General features: G+C 42.1%; 1 protein-coding gene across 1 annotated transcript in view; it reads left to right on the top strand.

Moving 5' to 3' along the window:
• Positions 1–7,850, top strand: part of LOC143285632 (uncharacterized) — an 8,550-nt gene extending 700 nt beyond the window's left edge. The window contains exons 2-4 of the mRNA XM_076593029.1: positions 2,919–3,017; positions 4,256–4,378; positions 6,765–7,850. Coding sequence (XP_076449144.1) covers positions 2,919–3,017; positions 4,256–4,378; positions 6,765–6,886 — 344 coding nt within the window. The 3' untranslated portion in view covers positions 6,887–7,850. The remainder of the gene's footprint in view (positions 1–2,918; positions 3,018–4,255; positions 4,379–6,764) is intronic.
• The last annotated feature ends 7,782 nt before the right edge of the window (positions 7,851–15,632 follow it).

Here is a 15,632-nt window from a genome sequence, read left to right on the forward strand (position 1 = left end):
GGAATGTAGAAATAGGGCTATGAACTAATGCCTGTGAAAGTTCGACCATAAGAACCTCGTCAGAAATAACTTTACAAAAATCATCTGCAGAATTATTATTCTCTTTGAAATACTTGGGCAAGAAGGTACGTAACTGCTGGCAGTGAAACAAACAATGATGCAAGCTGAACTGCTTACCACAGATGCATGTAACATTTTTACTATACTTTATCTTCAGCGCATCAAGTTTTATACGGAAGAAAGTAGAGGTTATTAATCTTGTATAGCAAGCTGATGGATTCGGTATCTTTTCTTTAATAATATTCTCGGGGAATAATGTTCCTTTATGGTTTAAAAACTTTAACTTCCATCGGTTATGAAATCGACCCCATGCTGATTTTTCTAACAAAGTGTATGCCTCTTTTACGGAGAGACGGACATGTATTTTTGTCGATTTTTCTGAATCTTGCGCTCCTCTTTTAGCTGCTTTATCAACAGTTTCATTGCCAAGAATGCCCACATGAGAAGGCACCCAACAAAAACTGACCTCAGTCCCTTTAATCCTTAAACAATGTACCAAATGATTTGCCTCAATAACTAAGTCAGGTCTTGTTTCAAGGCTGAATAGTTCTAGAGCATAAAGTACTGATTTGGAATCAACAAAGAATGCTATTTTCGAGAAAACTATTTGATGGCTCACTAAGTAGTTCAGAACTTGTATAATAGCAATTAGCTCAGCTGTGAATATGGAAAGGTGTTTTCCAATAAAGTAAGATTTTTCAACTTTAAAGGCAGGAATATAGAAAGCCGCACCAGCGTTTTTGTCATCAAGAACAGATCCATCTGTAAATACATGGAGATGATTCTGATATTTTTCTGTTATATGAATTCTGGCAGTACTTGTCGTGATATTGATGTTTTCTTCCTTTTTTGTTTCAGAATAAGTGATATCAAAATCCGCTTTCAACATTTCCCAAAAAGGAACAGGAGAATGATGTGGTTTTGCAGCTAACTCTTTCATGTTAACTTCAGATTCTTTTAACAGATTTGAAATGTAAGTTGCAACTGTTTCTTGTGATGAGATGGCTTTAGCTCTTTTAGGAAAATCAATGTCTGATCTTACTGTCAGTTCATCAGCAATGAAATTTTTTGTCATTGAAGTGTACCTCACAGCGAATTTTGCTGTTGCTAACTCACGATGTTCATTTAAGGGAAGAATTCCGGCTGTTTTGTATGTTTCCTGATTGGATGCATGAGAGGGCACTCCGAGGGCAATTTTGATAGCCTTACAGTCTACACTTTGAATCTTTTGTAATAGATATTTAGGTGCACTGAAAAATATCTCTTGTGCATAGGTTATCTTAGATCTTACAAGGGCCATGGCAAGATGAATCAATGTTTTTGTATCCATTCCCCAGGGTAAGCGGCTTATAATTTTCATAAAATTGATACTTTTCCTTGCCTTTGTTAAGATGTAATCAAAGTGAATGTTCCATGTCAGCTTTGAAGTAAGATAAACGCCTAAAAACTTCACTACCTGTTTATAATCAATAACGTCACCAAGTAATTTAAAAATGGGTGTGCTAGATGGGTTACCACCTGAATTAAACAACATCATACATGTTTTTTCAGTCGACAAAGCTAGACTTGTGTGTGTGTGTGTGTGTGTGTGTGTTGTGCTGTGTTATGTTTTGCTGTGTTGTGTTGTGTTATGTTGTGGTGTGGTGTGGTGTGGTGTGTCTGTGTCTCGTGTCGTGGTGTGTGTGTGTGTGTGTGTGTGTGTGTGTGTGTGTGTGTGTGTGTGTGTGTGTGTATGTGTGTGCTGTGTTGTGGTGTGGTGTGTCTGTGTCTCCGACGTGTCGTGGCGTGTCGTGTCGTGTCGTGTTGTGCTCTGTGTGTGTCTGTGTGTGTGTCTATGTCTGTGTGTGCGCGCGCGCGTGCTTGTATCATGCCTTTTATTGTAACAATAGATAATGGCGAACTTTGTAAAAGTGTGCCATGACACTGAGTGATCATCTTAGTCAGAATGGTTGGTTATTTGCTTTTCTGGATTGGCTGGCTCTCTGGCTGGGTTGGTAGATCAGACGATCCGTTCGTTCTGTGGATTTTAAAAAAAACACCACAAAAAAAACATGTATCGTTCCATTGCCGGACTGATTGTTCTTCTGTGCGATCAATCATCAAACCGATTCAGAGTTGTCTTCCTCCTCCTCCTCTTCCTCATCCTCTTCCTGATCCTCTACATCCTCCTTCTCTTACTTCTACTCACCTTCTCCTCCTCTTCCTCCTTCTTCTCCTCCCATTCATCCTCCTCCTTCTCCTTTTCCTCATTCTCGTCTTCCTTCTCTTTCCCTGCCCCTTACCCTACCCTTAATTTCCCTCCTCCTTCTCCTCTCCCCCCCCCCTTCTCTTCCTTCTCCTCCTCCTTCTTCTACATTTCCTCCTCCTGCCTCCTCCTTCTCATTACCCTCTTCTTCATCTTACTCCTCCCCTTACAGTACCCATCTTGTTCGTCCCCTACTCCTTCTTCTTCTTCTCTTCCTCCTCCTCCTTCTTCTCTTCCTCCTCCTCCTTCTTTTGATTATTCACTTCCTTCTCTTGCTACTCCTCCTCCTTCTCCTCCTCCTCTGCCTCCTTCTCCTCCTTTACCTCTTTCTACTACAACTACCACTGCTACTTCTCCTACTCTTCCTTCTTCTCCCTCTTTCTTCTTCTTCTACAACTGCTACTACTACTACTACTACTCTACTACTACTACTACTACGACAGGTCCTATAGTCTGTGTTATCACGCTATTACAAATAGAACTTCTGCACGTGACCAATTTCCCTGCTCACGCGATCCTTGATATATCTATCTGCTTAACTGATGGCTTGGCACTGAATCTTTTTTTTTTTTCTTTCTTATTTTTCAACAACTTGTTCCTGTGTGTGATTCAGCTACTGGAAACGACGAAGTGCTGTTGGCATCGTTGCAGTCCAACAGGTTTCAACAGTCTCCAGTCACATCACAAAACATGACGTTTTACAACAGCACAGGTAAATAAAAAAAATAACAATATTAATTTTTTTTAAAAATTTTAAAAAGGACTTATGTTTACGCCCACAGCGAAAATGTCCCATCTCTGCTCAGAAAGACAAAAAAGAGTTAAAAATTAATGTTAAATGTCTGGCAGCCTATTTATGGCCACGAGAGGGAGGAGGGGGAAGGCAGTGTATTCATGGAGTGATGGCCTAGAGGTAACGCGTCCGCCTAGGAAGCGAGAGAATCTGAGCGCGCTGGTTCGAATCACGGCTCAGCCGCCGATATTTTCTCCCCCTCCACTAGACCTTGAGTGGTGGTCTGGACGCTAGTCATTCGGATGAGACGATAAACCGAGGTCCCGTGTGCAGCATGCACTTAGCGCACGTAAAAGAACCCACGGCAACAAAAGGGTTGTTCCTGGCAAAATTCTGTAGAAAAATCCACGTCAATAGGAAAACAAATAAAACTGCACGCAGGAAAAATACAAAAAAAAATGGGTGGCGCTGTAGTATAGCGACGCGCTCTCCCTGGGGAGAGCAGCCGGAATTTCACACAGAGAAATCTGTTGTGATAAAAAGAAATACAAAATACAAATATTCATTATGTCTAGAGCTCGGCATAGGAAGGTGGGGCCTAGTCCTCCCCTTCCGCTGTTTTCCTCTTATCTGACCGAAGTCACTTGGAGAGGAGTGAGAGGAAAAATCGGAGCGAAGTGCTTTTTCCAAAGGACACGACCACCATGTCTAAACATCAGCTTTGAACTCTGATCACTGGTGAACACTGGATCAGTGCAACGCCTAACCGAGTCTGCCACGGAGCCCCTTTCTGCTCAGTACAGTACAGTACAGACCTCTCTCACGCCTCCATCCCTTCATCCCCCCCACCCTTCCCCCCCTCCAACATTCTTGCCACGACTGCGTCTCCGATCGTCTGGTTCCATGCAATGAAATGATCGTTTGAGCGCACTCGGGCGCGCCACCCCCTTCTACACACACACACGCACACAAACGCAAACACACACGCGCGCACGCACACATGCACCCACAAACACATGCACACGCGCACACATACACACGCGCGCGCGCAACACGCACACATACACATACGCACTCACCCACTTACATACATATAAAAGTTTACACCCGCCCCCCCCCCCCCCACACACACACCATGTAAACCCATGGAAAACACTTGCACAAACAAGACAAGACCAGGACTTCTTTCTGACGTCTTGCTTTGAAAACGTCACCAGGCGCGGGCGTGACGCTTCATGACGTCAGCAGCATGGATGACGGGATGTACGCTGTCGTCATCAATGTGATGGAACACCACTACGTCAGGGCCTACACCCACCTCACCCTTCTTCGCGTTGATGGTAAGTTTTGCTTTGTTTTGTTTTTTAAAGATTTTGATAATTGCTCCAGCCCAATGAGGCATTAAAAGCGAAACGAACGAATGGGTATAATGGACAAAACATAATCGACGTCAATTTCAGTTTCAGTTTCAGTAGCTGAAGGAGGCGTCACTGAGTTCGGACAAATCCATATACGCTACACCACATCTGCCAAGCAGATGCCTGACCAGCAGCGTAACCCAACGCGCTTAGTCAGGCCTTGAGGAGAAAAAAAAGGGGAGTGAATAAATAATAGATAAATACATTAAAAAAAAAAAATAACTACTACCACTACTAATAATGTGTATAAGGCGCAAAAACGTGATGAATTCAACTATAAGCGTACATAAATAAATAAATAAATAATTATTATAATATCGACGGCAACATAGACACAATATAACACAGAATACTTTATTATCTCAACAAGACAAATTCACCTGTGGTGTAAAACACATAAACAATACACGGAAATCACAGTCATTCAACATGTATACATAAAAGACATAAAATGTTTAGATGGCAACCCATGCGTACAATAAACAATCACAGTAGATAAAAAACAACAACACAACAGAAACCTTTAAAAGGTAACTTAGAGTAAATCATACATACATCATCACAGCCATGCATGTGCAACACAAAATCAATAATATCAAAGACGTAACATACTAGTAATGCACAGCAATTCATATTATAAGCGGCTGCTCAAAAAAGCAACATCAGTCATCCAGGACGAATCACATTCAGCTCTTGGGATTTGGGAGACCCTCCCCTCGGGTCTTGGGTACAGAAGTGTTTGTGCGTGCGTCAGTGTGAGTGAGTGTGTATGTGTGCCTGTGAGTGAGTATGCACATGTTCATTGTGTGCAAATTTCTACTGTATAACTAATTGTGTTTGCATATGATTTTCGATTTATGTTCGTTACCTTCTTATGTACTGTCCCCCTCCACTGTCATGCCCAATATTCCTTGTGACCCCGCGTACGCTTGGTAATAAAGACATATTCCAATTACAGTGTGGGAAAAAAAAGAGAAAAGCTGATGACCTGGCTGATCAAACGAAGGGATCAAAACGAAACCTTTTTCATTTCAGAGGCTTTAAAAAATAATAATAATAATAAATAAAATTTAAAAAAAAAAAAAAAAAAACAGTTGCAGTAATTCAACATGATTCTCCCTTAAGACCTTCGGTGAAAAAATAGTATAGCATACCCCACTGTCTGGAACTCCCCAACTCTTCTGTCCCTCAGTCAAAAAAAAAAAATAAATAAATAAATAAAAATAATAATGTTTCTGAACCTTTCAGAAAAAATCTAGAGACGCACCTCTCTGAATCTTTCTTCCCCCGATACCTGCGAGTGCGCTTTGTTTCTGTGTTTTCTGTGCAGTTTCAGTTTCAGTTTCAGTTTCAGTAGCTCAAGGAGGCGTCACTGCGTTCGGACAAATCCATATACGCTACACCACATCTGCCAAGCAGATGCCTGACCAGCAGCGTAACCCAACGCGCTTAGTCAGGCCTTGAGAAAAAAAAAAAATATATATATATATATATATTCTGTGCATGTTGTTGAGGTGTTTACCAGTGCTCGGATCCACATGAATACAATATATATATATATATATATATATATATATATTCTGTGCATGTTGTTGAGGTGTTTACCAGTGCTCGGATCCATATGAATACAAGTGAAAAGGAGTAAGATACTGGTAATGGGTATTGGGTTCTCTCCAGTCAGTAGTGATTTTGTGGTGCGTGAATGTAACGTAATGCGTGTCATACATTACCTACCTACGTGTGCGTGCATGTTTTTTTCATTGCCACCTTCCTGGCTGTCCTGCCGCTGTTAGTTCAGGTTTTAGACATTATCAACACTAATATGATGTTGCAGTTACGATGCACAATAATTTTGCATACGTTTGTGGAATACGTATAGTACCGGCCATCATCAGCTTCTTCAGCGCCCTACGTCTTCATTATTGTCGTAATCATCATCATCATCACCATCATCATCATCATCATCACAAGGCTTGCTTCATTCACAGTTCTGCTTTGATATCCTCCTTCTCTTCCTTCTCCTTCTTCTTCTTCTATGTCTTTCCCTAGTCTCCTTCTTCTTTTCTTCTTCTACTTCTTTTTATCCTTCTATGTCTTTTCTCACTCTTTTTCTTCTTCTTCTTCTTCTACTTCTTTTTATCCTTCTATGTCTTTTCTTACTCTTCTTCTTCTACTTCTTTTTATCCTTCTATGTCTTTTCTCACTCTTCTTCTTCTTCTTCTTCTTTTATCCTTCTATGTCTTTTTTCACTCTTCTTCTTCTTCTTCTCCTTCTTCAAAATGTGGACATAATACTCTATAAATTACAGATCCGAGTCATCCCTGCAAACCAGCGCCATCCTCTCTCCCTCCTTCCCTCTCCTCCCCAGTGAAGACACGGTCTCCTGGGGATCACCATCACGTGACTCCACAAAACGTTCCCATTGGCTGAGAACAAAACTGGGATCATGTTGATATCCGTAACTAATGGGTGTTGGCCAGTTTTGGAATGGAAAGCTTTTGCGTGAAATGATTCGTAACGATTTGTTGTGTGGAGGGAGGGAGGGAGGGAGGGGGCAGTGGGCACATTGGTGTTTAAGTATTGCGATCTTATTTGGGCAGTGTCATTTTTGTGATTGGTTTGTAGTATTGTACTGTGGTTTTTAAATATCATGATATTGGTGTTGAAGTATTGTAACACAAAGTGTGTATCATTTACGTATTGAGAAGTGTGATACGATCTTATATATGATGAGTGTTGTCAGTGGTGTATGTGATTTGTTTGTTGTTGCTATTGTTGCATGTATGTACATAAGTTAGTGTTTGAGTGTTGTTGTTTTTTTTGGGGGGGGTTTGTTTTGTTTTTTGCACGCTTATAGTTGACTTCATCAAGTTTTTGCACCTTATACATATTATTGTTATTAGTAGTAGTTCTTTTTTTTTTTTAATGTATTTACCCTTTTTTTCTCTCTCTCTCTCTCAAGGCCTGACTAAGCGCGTTGGGTTACGCTACTGGTCAGGCATCTGCTTGGCAGATGTGGTGTAGCGTTTATGGATTTGTCCGAACGCAGTGACGCCTCCTTGAGCTACTGAAACTGAAACTGGGTGTTTAGTTGGATATGTTTGTAGTGATATGCATCGGTGTAAGTCATAGTTTTAGTGATTAAATGAATGCCGTTTTACACGTCAGTTTTTACATTGTACAGCGCAGTTGGACATGTCATACATTGAAGGGAGCTGAATAGATTATTATTATTATCAATAATGGTAGCAGCAGTAGTAGCAGTAGTAGTAACATTTTTTCACTAGACTGTTGTATGCAGATACGCAGAATGTATATGATAATCATTCTGTAATTGATTACATACTTAAAACGGAAATTATCTAAATTGTTGTTTCTTTTTCTTATCTTAAGAATTGAGAAACAAAATCAATCCTCTTACTTACAAACGAAACCAACTTTATTGCTTGTTGAATTGTTTTATATGCTAATGAATTATATGAAATTCTTTGTACTTCTTTGAGTGGTGTGGCAAGTTCTCTGTCTTAAGGAATTTCCCTCGTCCCACCCCCCTCTCTCTCTCCCTTTATATATATATATATATATATTATATATATATATATATGGCTTTCATTCTCACTCTCTCACTCTCTCTCTCGTTCTCTGTCTGTCGTTTTCACTGTCTCTCAGTTTTTCCCCGTCTCTCTTTTTCTTTCTGTCCGTGTGTCTCTCTCTGTCTCTGTCTTTCTCTCTATCTGTGCCTTTATCTATCTCTCTGTCTCTGTCTCTGTCTCTTGGCTGAGTTGGTACGAGTATTGACAGGAGGACTGGTTGTCAACACTGTGGTCATCATTGTCACTATCAGACTTGTAGAACACGGTCTCAATATCACCAGGAAGTAAATCGTTGCAACATGGGAGGGTGGGGGGGGGGGGGGGAGGGAGAGGCGAACAAACGTATCTATCTCTTCTGTCTTGCTCCTTTTCTTACTGTTTTCTTTCTTTTCTTTTTTTTCCTTAGTTTCTCTTCCTTCTTCATTTCTGTTATTACTTTATTTCTTCTCTGCCCCCAACCCCCACCTCCACCCACCCTTTTGTTTTGTTTTGCTTTTGTTTTGTTTTTGTTTTTTTGCCCCATCATCTGCGCCGTTTCAGTGGCATTACTCCCACGCCGCTCATTCCGTGTCCACGATACACGGCCACACACCCAGGTTCGTCTGTCACAGTCCCAGTACCGGCAGTCCACAAGGAACTATCGATGTTAAGTCGCCTGGTGGCCACACACCAGAGAAGGCCATGCACTGCTGCCAAGTCACTTCGGTGGTGTTCGGTAGTGCCTGTTCTCATTGAACGTACTTTGGACACCACCTACTAAGCCCCCTACTAACGACAATAATGGCTTAGTCGCGGAGCGAGACTGAGTGAGCGTCCCTCCCCGAGTTGAGACCGCCACCACGTCCCTCAAACAACAGCCCCCCATGAATCTGCCGACACTGAAGGCATTGACTGGACTCACCCCAAGCACAGAAGTAGAGGGGTATCGAAACTGAGGTCACCATGACAGGCCGGCATGAAAGGCCACAGATGATGGAGGAGGAGGAGTATGACGATGACGATGAGGATGTTGCTATGGAGGTCCATTTTGGTTTGGGACTGCGTGACAAGGCATTACTCTACGCTTCCTGTCATAATGATATCCCGGCGTTAACCAGGCCCGAGAGATACAGACACTTCCAGTGTTGGTCGGGTAATTAGAGCAACACACCCAAAGACGCATCCTTGAAGTGGATGACACTCGACTGTGTGGTCCAGTCTCCCCATTTAAGCCCACAGCACACTCAACTCTGGGAAGGAGCCGGCCACGGGCCGAAAAACCCACCTCCGCTGGGATTCGAACCCGAGTCCTCCCAGCCGTCAGTCCGCGACGCTAACCACGGCGGCTTTCCTTTGAGTGGTGTGTGAATTTGTCACTTAACTCATAGTACTGTTGGACATGGAGATGTGTTGAATCTGAACTTGATATAGGAATAGAAATTATTTGTAATGTATTTATTACATTGTATCGTATAGTATCGTATCGTATCGTGTTGCATCGTATCGTATAGTATGTATTTTATTGTCACAAGAGATTTCTCTGTGAGAACATCAGGATGCTCTCCCCAGACAGAACGCGTCCCTACTACAGTGGGGTTTTTTTTCTTCTTTTCTTTAGGTAATGTGCCCTTTTTTTTCTTCTTTTTTTTCCCCAGGTGATGTGCCCATTCTCCTTTCTTCGCCGCGTACGTGACTTATCTCAATCGTGATCTGCCTGTGACGATTCTATGATCACCCACCTTCCTCCTCAACTCCCCCTTCCCCAAAACTCTAACCCGCTCCCCCCCCCCCATCCTGCCATCCAACACACCCCTTCCTTTGTATGTTCCATTTACGGTAGGTCACCTTGAAGAGTCGAGGTCAACGCCCTTAATGTCAAGTTTTGTGGAATGTTCAGGGCCTGGGTGTTGATGGGCTGCGTTGTTCGACAGGGCGAGTCCGGATGTTTCTTTGATCGACATGGATACTAAGAGCGCCTATCCTCTGTCGGGGATCAAGCTTAAGTGCTTTACGAACACGAAGTCATTTGCACGACTGTGAGCTGCCTTTGGGTGTTCTTCATTCGTTTCCTGTGTTATTCAGTCAGGTCACACACACACACACACACACACACAACACACACACACAAACAAACACTTGATATTATATACGTACATACATATACACATACAGATACTAAACACACGCGCGCGCGCACACACACACACACACGGTAAGTTCCTAAAATGACGTTGACAGCACTTTTTTTTTTTAAACCGTTGAAACGTAATAATGACAATAAATTAACGCATGCCGGAAAACTCAAAAGGACGGATATTAAGGTTGTGGTACTGCAATGGCGGAAATTCGTTTAAAGCTTGGACTTTTGTGAAGGACTACGACTAAGATTCCGCTCCATCTTTTGGCAGCATCCTTGGGGGGCCGGTTGGCCATTTGGAGGAGCGCCCCAACGTCCTAACAGACTGTCCTAAAGCTCTCTTGGCCGAGGGAGTTGGGGATGGCGTCATTTGGGCAAGACTCTCTCCATTATGACCAAAGTCTAGCCTATAGTGAGACGGGACAGCAGTTGCCTCCAACGTTGTTCTGATGGTCATAGTCGGATCCGACTGCCTGTCATACATATTCGTACATACCAGAAAAAAAAATAGCTTACGGAAATTTGAATCGATCCCATAAGTAGCAATGGCTTGAGGTTACGTACCTTGCGTGCTAACAAAGTTACAACTCTTTGTTATCTAATTACAGTATCATATTGTGTTGTATATTGATTTCAATGGAGAAATGTTTGGGGAGGGGGGGGGGGGGGGGAGGAGGAAAGAAAAATAATCAAAAATGAAGAAAAGAAGAGAAAAAGAAAATGGGGAAAAAATAAGATGGAGGATGTGGGAAAAATGGGAGGTTGGAGGACCCACAAAAAAAAGAGAGAGAGAGAGAGAGAGAGAAAAAAAAAGGGACAGCTTATGGAAAGGATACCAAGAAAGATAAACGTCATTTCACTGAGGGAATTTTGGATCGTACCCAGGGAGTATACAAAGGGGGGTGTGGGCTCGGGGGGCGAGGGGGGGGGGGGCAGGAGGGTGGGGGTGGGAGGGGGGGTCAGTATGTGACACCTTAACCACAGCCCACACAACCAGTTTCGGTTTCAGTTTCAAGGAGGTCCCAAAGCGTGCGCACAGATCCACCATATATGCCATACCACATCTGCTGTGGATTATTAAAAAAACACAAAAAGAAAAAAAAAAGAGAGAGAGCAGTTGCGTAAACTTCGCATAAACCCAACATCAGTACTGGTATGGCCTTGAAAGCCTCCCCTTGCCTTGTGTAAAACATTTACATAACATTTGAAATAGAATGTATCAGTATCAGTAGCTCAAGGAGGCGTCACTGCTTTCGGCCAAATCCATATACGCTACACCACATCTGCCAAGCAGATGCCTGACCAGCAGCATAACCCAACGCGCTTAGTCAGGCCTTGAGAAAAAAAAAAGAAATAAATAAAATAAAATAAAAATAAATAAATAAAAATAAATAAAATAAAATAACAAAAATAAATTAATTAATTCATTAATTAATTAATAATAGATAAATACATAAAAATACTACTAATAATAATAACAACATTTATAAGGCGCAAAATCTTGATGAAGTCAAATCTAAGCGCAAAAAATAAAAAAAGACAACAATGATGATAAATAAGCAAACAAGTGCAGACATTCACACATACACACAATCACACACATGCATAACAGACATGCAACAAACATGCAGTTTCACAGATATGAAAGCGCAATCAAATACAAATGAACGTACATGAGCCCCAACACACACACACACACACACACACACACACACACTACCCTGCACCACCACCCCACCCTTCCTCCATGAAATAACTAAGTAAATACATTGAAATATAACTAAAATGAAGTGAAAGATACGTGCAAGGCTTAATCAATATCCCACAATAACTATCCCAACCCAGGTTTTTTGCAGAGGCAAAAAAAAAAAAAAAAAAAAAAAGGAGAATAAAGTTATGAATACGTCCTGTGGGCTGAAATAATAATAAGAAGAAGAAGAAGAAGTAGAATGGATTATACTTCTTGAGCGCTTTCCTCCCTGAAAGGGAGCTCAAAGCGCTTTACAATAAACATAATACACACACACACACACACACACACACACACACACACACACACACACACACACACACACACACACACGCGCGCGTGCGATTTGACGCACAAAAGCATAAAACAGATTTAAAGACTACGCCTGTTACATTTCGCACGCACGCACGCGCGAGGAGTCTGCACGGATTATAAATGAATGTCATTGGAAAGAGATGGAAATTCTATGTATGGGCGTTTTCAAAAAAGATATGTTTTCAGACCAGTTTTAAAAGACTGAAATGAGGAAGAGTCAGTGGCGACGGAAGATCGTGACTGAGGTAAACTGTTCCATTCAGATGGAGCTGAATGAGAAAAGGAAGAATCACCGAACGAGTAGCCGACGATGGCAACTTGGACACGAGGGAAGACAGATATATAGATGTCACTGACCGGATTCCGAATCATTCGCATCTTTTTCTGGCCCGCTCTGTCAGCAACAGTCTCTGCAGCTAAATGTCTGCGATACGGTTACGATTGCTTCCACAGCAGACACGAGAAGGGGAAAGGAGAAAGAGAGAGAGAGAGAGATACGGATACGGATACGGATAGTTTATTCAATAAAGGCCATGGCCCCTCATGAAGGGGGTACAGTGAATCAACATTCAAAATCAAAACCTTACAAATTACAGAAGTGAATGATAAACTGCAAATGATAATCCACAAATTGGATAATGCTCAACTAATAGTAATTAACTACATAATACACTGCGAAACTTAAAAGCCTTATATAAGTAAATAGCAAACTGTTTTATAATAGTTTCGATAGTTGATGACATAAGCATGGCAAGTCGAAATAAAGTAGGGTGTCTATAATATTTTTGTGGAATCCACTCATGTCTAAGGTCATTCAAAGCAGGACAACACAACACAAAGTGAAGCTCGGTTTCTTCAGCACGTCTGCATAAAGGACAACTAAGATCAGAGACACTGGACTTTCGATAACGATAATGATGAGAGGGAGAGAGAGAGAGGGAAAACAAACACAAAAAAAAAAACCCCAAAAAACAAGCATCTGCGTGAATGATGACTAGAGAAGTGATAGCGAAGTGGTAACGCATCCGACTAGGAAGCGAGAGAATGTGAGCGAACCGGTTCAGTCGAATCCCTCACACTCGCCAATATTTTCTCCCCCTTTCATTGGACTTTGAGCGATGGTCTAGATGCTAGTCATTCGTTCGGATGAGACGATAAACCGAGGTCCTGTGTGCAGTATGCATTTAACGCACGTAAAACAAACCACGGCAACAAAAGGGTTGTTGTCCTTGGCAAAATTCTGAAGAAAAGTCCACTTTGCTGGGATTACAAATACACTTGCAGGCAGATGTTGGGTTTGGGTTTTTTGTTGTTGTTTTTTTGTATGTTTTTTGTTTGTTTGTTTGTTTGTTTCTTTTCTTTCTTTTTTTCAAATAAGGAAGAAAAAAAAATGCGTGACGCTCTCAGGGTAGCGACGTGCTCTCCGAATGGAGAGAAACCCGAATTTCACATGGGGAAATACGTTGTGGTGACACAACACTACACTACAATAAAAATAACACAATACAATACACTTCGTACGATCAGACGAGCAAAGCGAGAGACTAGTCACACGACAGTTGTGAACCATTATTAGCAAATGATTCAGAAAAGTTTCACACTCTTTCCTAACCCTTCTGGATCAAGATGACCATCGTCATAATTTCTGTCTCTCCCCAGCATTCATTTTTGATTGATATCGACAGCTATCTCTGTTGTAATTAATCCAGGAGTGTTGGGACGACATACACGTTTCAGTTTCTGAAGGAGGAGTCAGTGCGTTCCGAAAAATCCATAAATGCTGCTCAACATCAAAGTAGATGTCGGACCAGCAGCATAACCCAATGCGCTGAAAATAAGAAGTCGATTGTTTTTTTTTTTTCGGAGAAAAAGAAGTCGTTTTGTGGACGACGAGAATGCCCAATATGCGCAATAGCCGAGTGGTTAAAGTGCTGGACTTTCAACTGAATCTGAGGGTCCCGGTTTCGAATCTAGGTAACGGCGCCTGGTGGGTAAAGGCCGGCCGGGTGGAGATTTTTCCGATCTCCCAGCATGTGCAGACCTACTAGTACTTGAACCCCCTTCGTGCGTATACTCACGCAGAATATCAAATACGCACGTTGAAGTAGTAGTTAGCAGTAATAGTAGTAGTAGTAGTAGTAGTATCGTCATCATCATCGTCATTATCATCATCATTACCATCATCTTCATCATTATCATCATCATCAATATCGTCATCATAATCATAATCATCTATAAAGCACCACCATCATCTCTGCCATCTTCACAAAGCGTGATGGTTAACGGAGAGACACGGGGCTGGAGAAAACCAGACAGACAGACAGACGGACGGACAAGCAGACAGACAGACAAACGGACGGACAGACAGAGACTGTCAGATAGACAGACACGACGGACCAACAGACAGACAGACAAACAGACAGGGAGAAAGGCCAAAGCTCCATCCATCTCCAGAAGAGGCTCAATCACCAGCGCGTCACAAAAGAATCCGTTCCTCCTAACTGCGGAACGAGCCCTCGTCATACCAGGTTCTGAAGCCAGCCAGCCAACCACCCAGACAACCAACCAACCAATCCGCAGTACTATGGTACGGCAGTGCTCAGTTAGTGTCACACATGCCGACAGTATGTGTGTCTTCATTACTTTCTGATCATTTTGTTATGCTTTCCCTACTACTCGACAGTCCCCGACAACCCACCCCACCCCGCAACGCCCACCCACCCCCCAAAAGAAAACACACCAAGAATTCGATAGTGACCAGAACCCGCCTCATCGCTGTAACCCCCACCCCCTTCCCCTCCTCGAATCCCCGGCGTCCATCGTCTTATGAATGTGTGTATGTATGTGTGTATGTATATGTGTAATATACTCTGTGTGTGTGTGTGTGTGTGTGTGTGTGTGTGTGTGTGTGTGTGTGTGTGTGAGATATAGTGTTGTTGTTGTCTTCAGTTTAACGTCTTTCCACTTGAAGTGATATTAGACGAAAAAAAATAAATAATAAAATAAATAAATAAATAAATAAATTATAAAAAGAAACACAAAAAAACGTGGGGGTAGGGGCTGTGAGAGGGGGAAGGGTAAAAGTGTGTGTATGTGTGGAGGGTGAATAGGGAGAGACAACGCTAGGAAAAATGGAAACGTTATAAACGCCAACATCAAACAAATATAACATCTATAACAAATGTCCTATAGGACTATGCAGCAAACCTTCTGCAATAACAAATAACATATTGGAATTGTTAAGTGTGTGTGTGTGTGTGTGTGTGTGTGTGTGATACAGTGTGTGTGTGTGATATAGTGTGTGTGTGTGTGTGTGTGTGTGTGTGTGATACAGTGTGTGTGTGTGATATAGTGTGTGTGTGTGTGTGTGTGTGTGTGTGTGTGTGTGTGTGCATTCACACC

This window comes from Babylonia areolata, chromosome 9 (genome assembly GCF_041734735.1).
Source record: "Babylonia areolata isolate BAREFJ2019XMU chromosome 9, ASM4173473v1, whole genome shotgun sequence".
Lineage (NCBI taxonomy): Eukaryota > Metazoa > Mollusca > Gastropoda > Neogastropoda > Buccinidae > Babylonia > Babylonia areolata.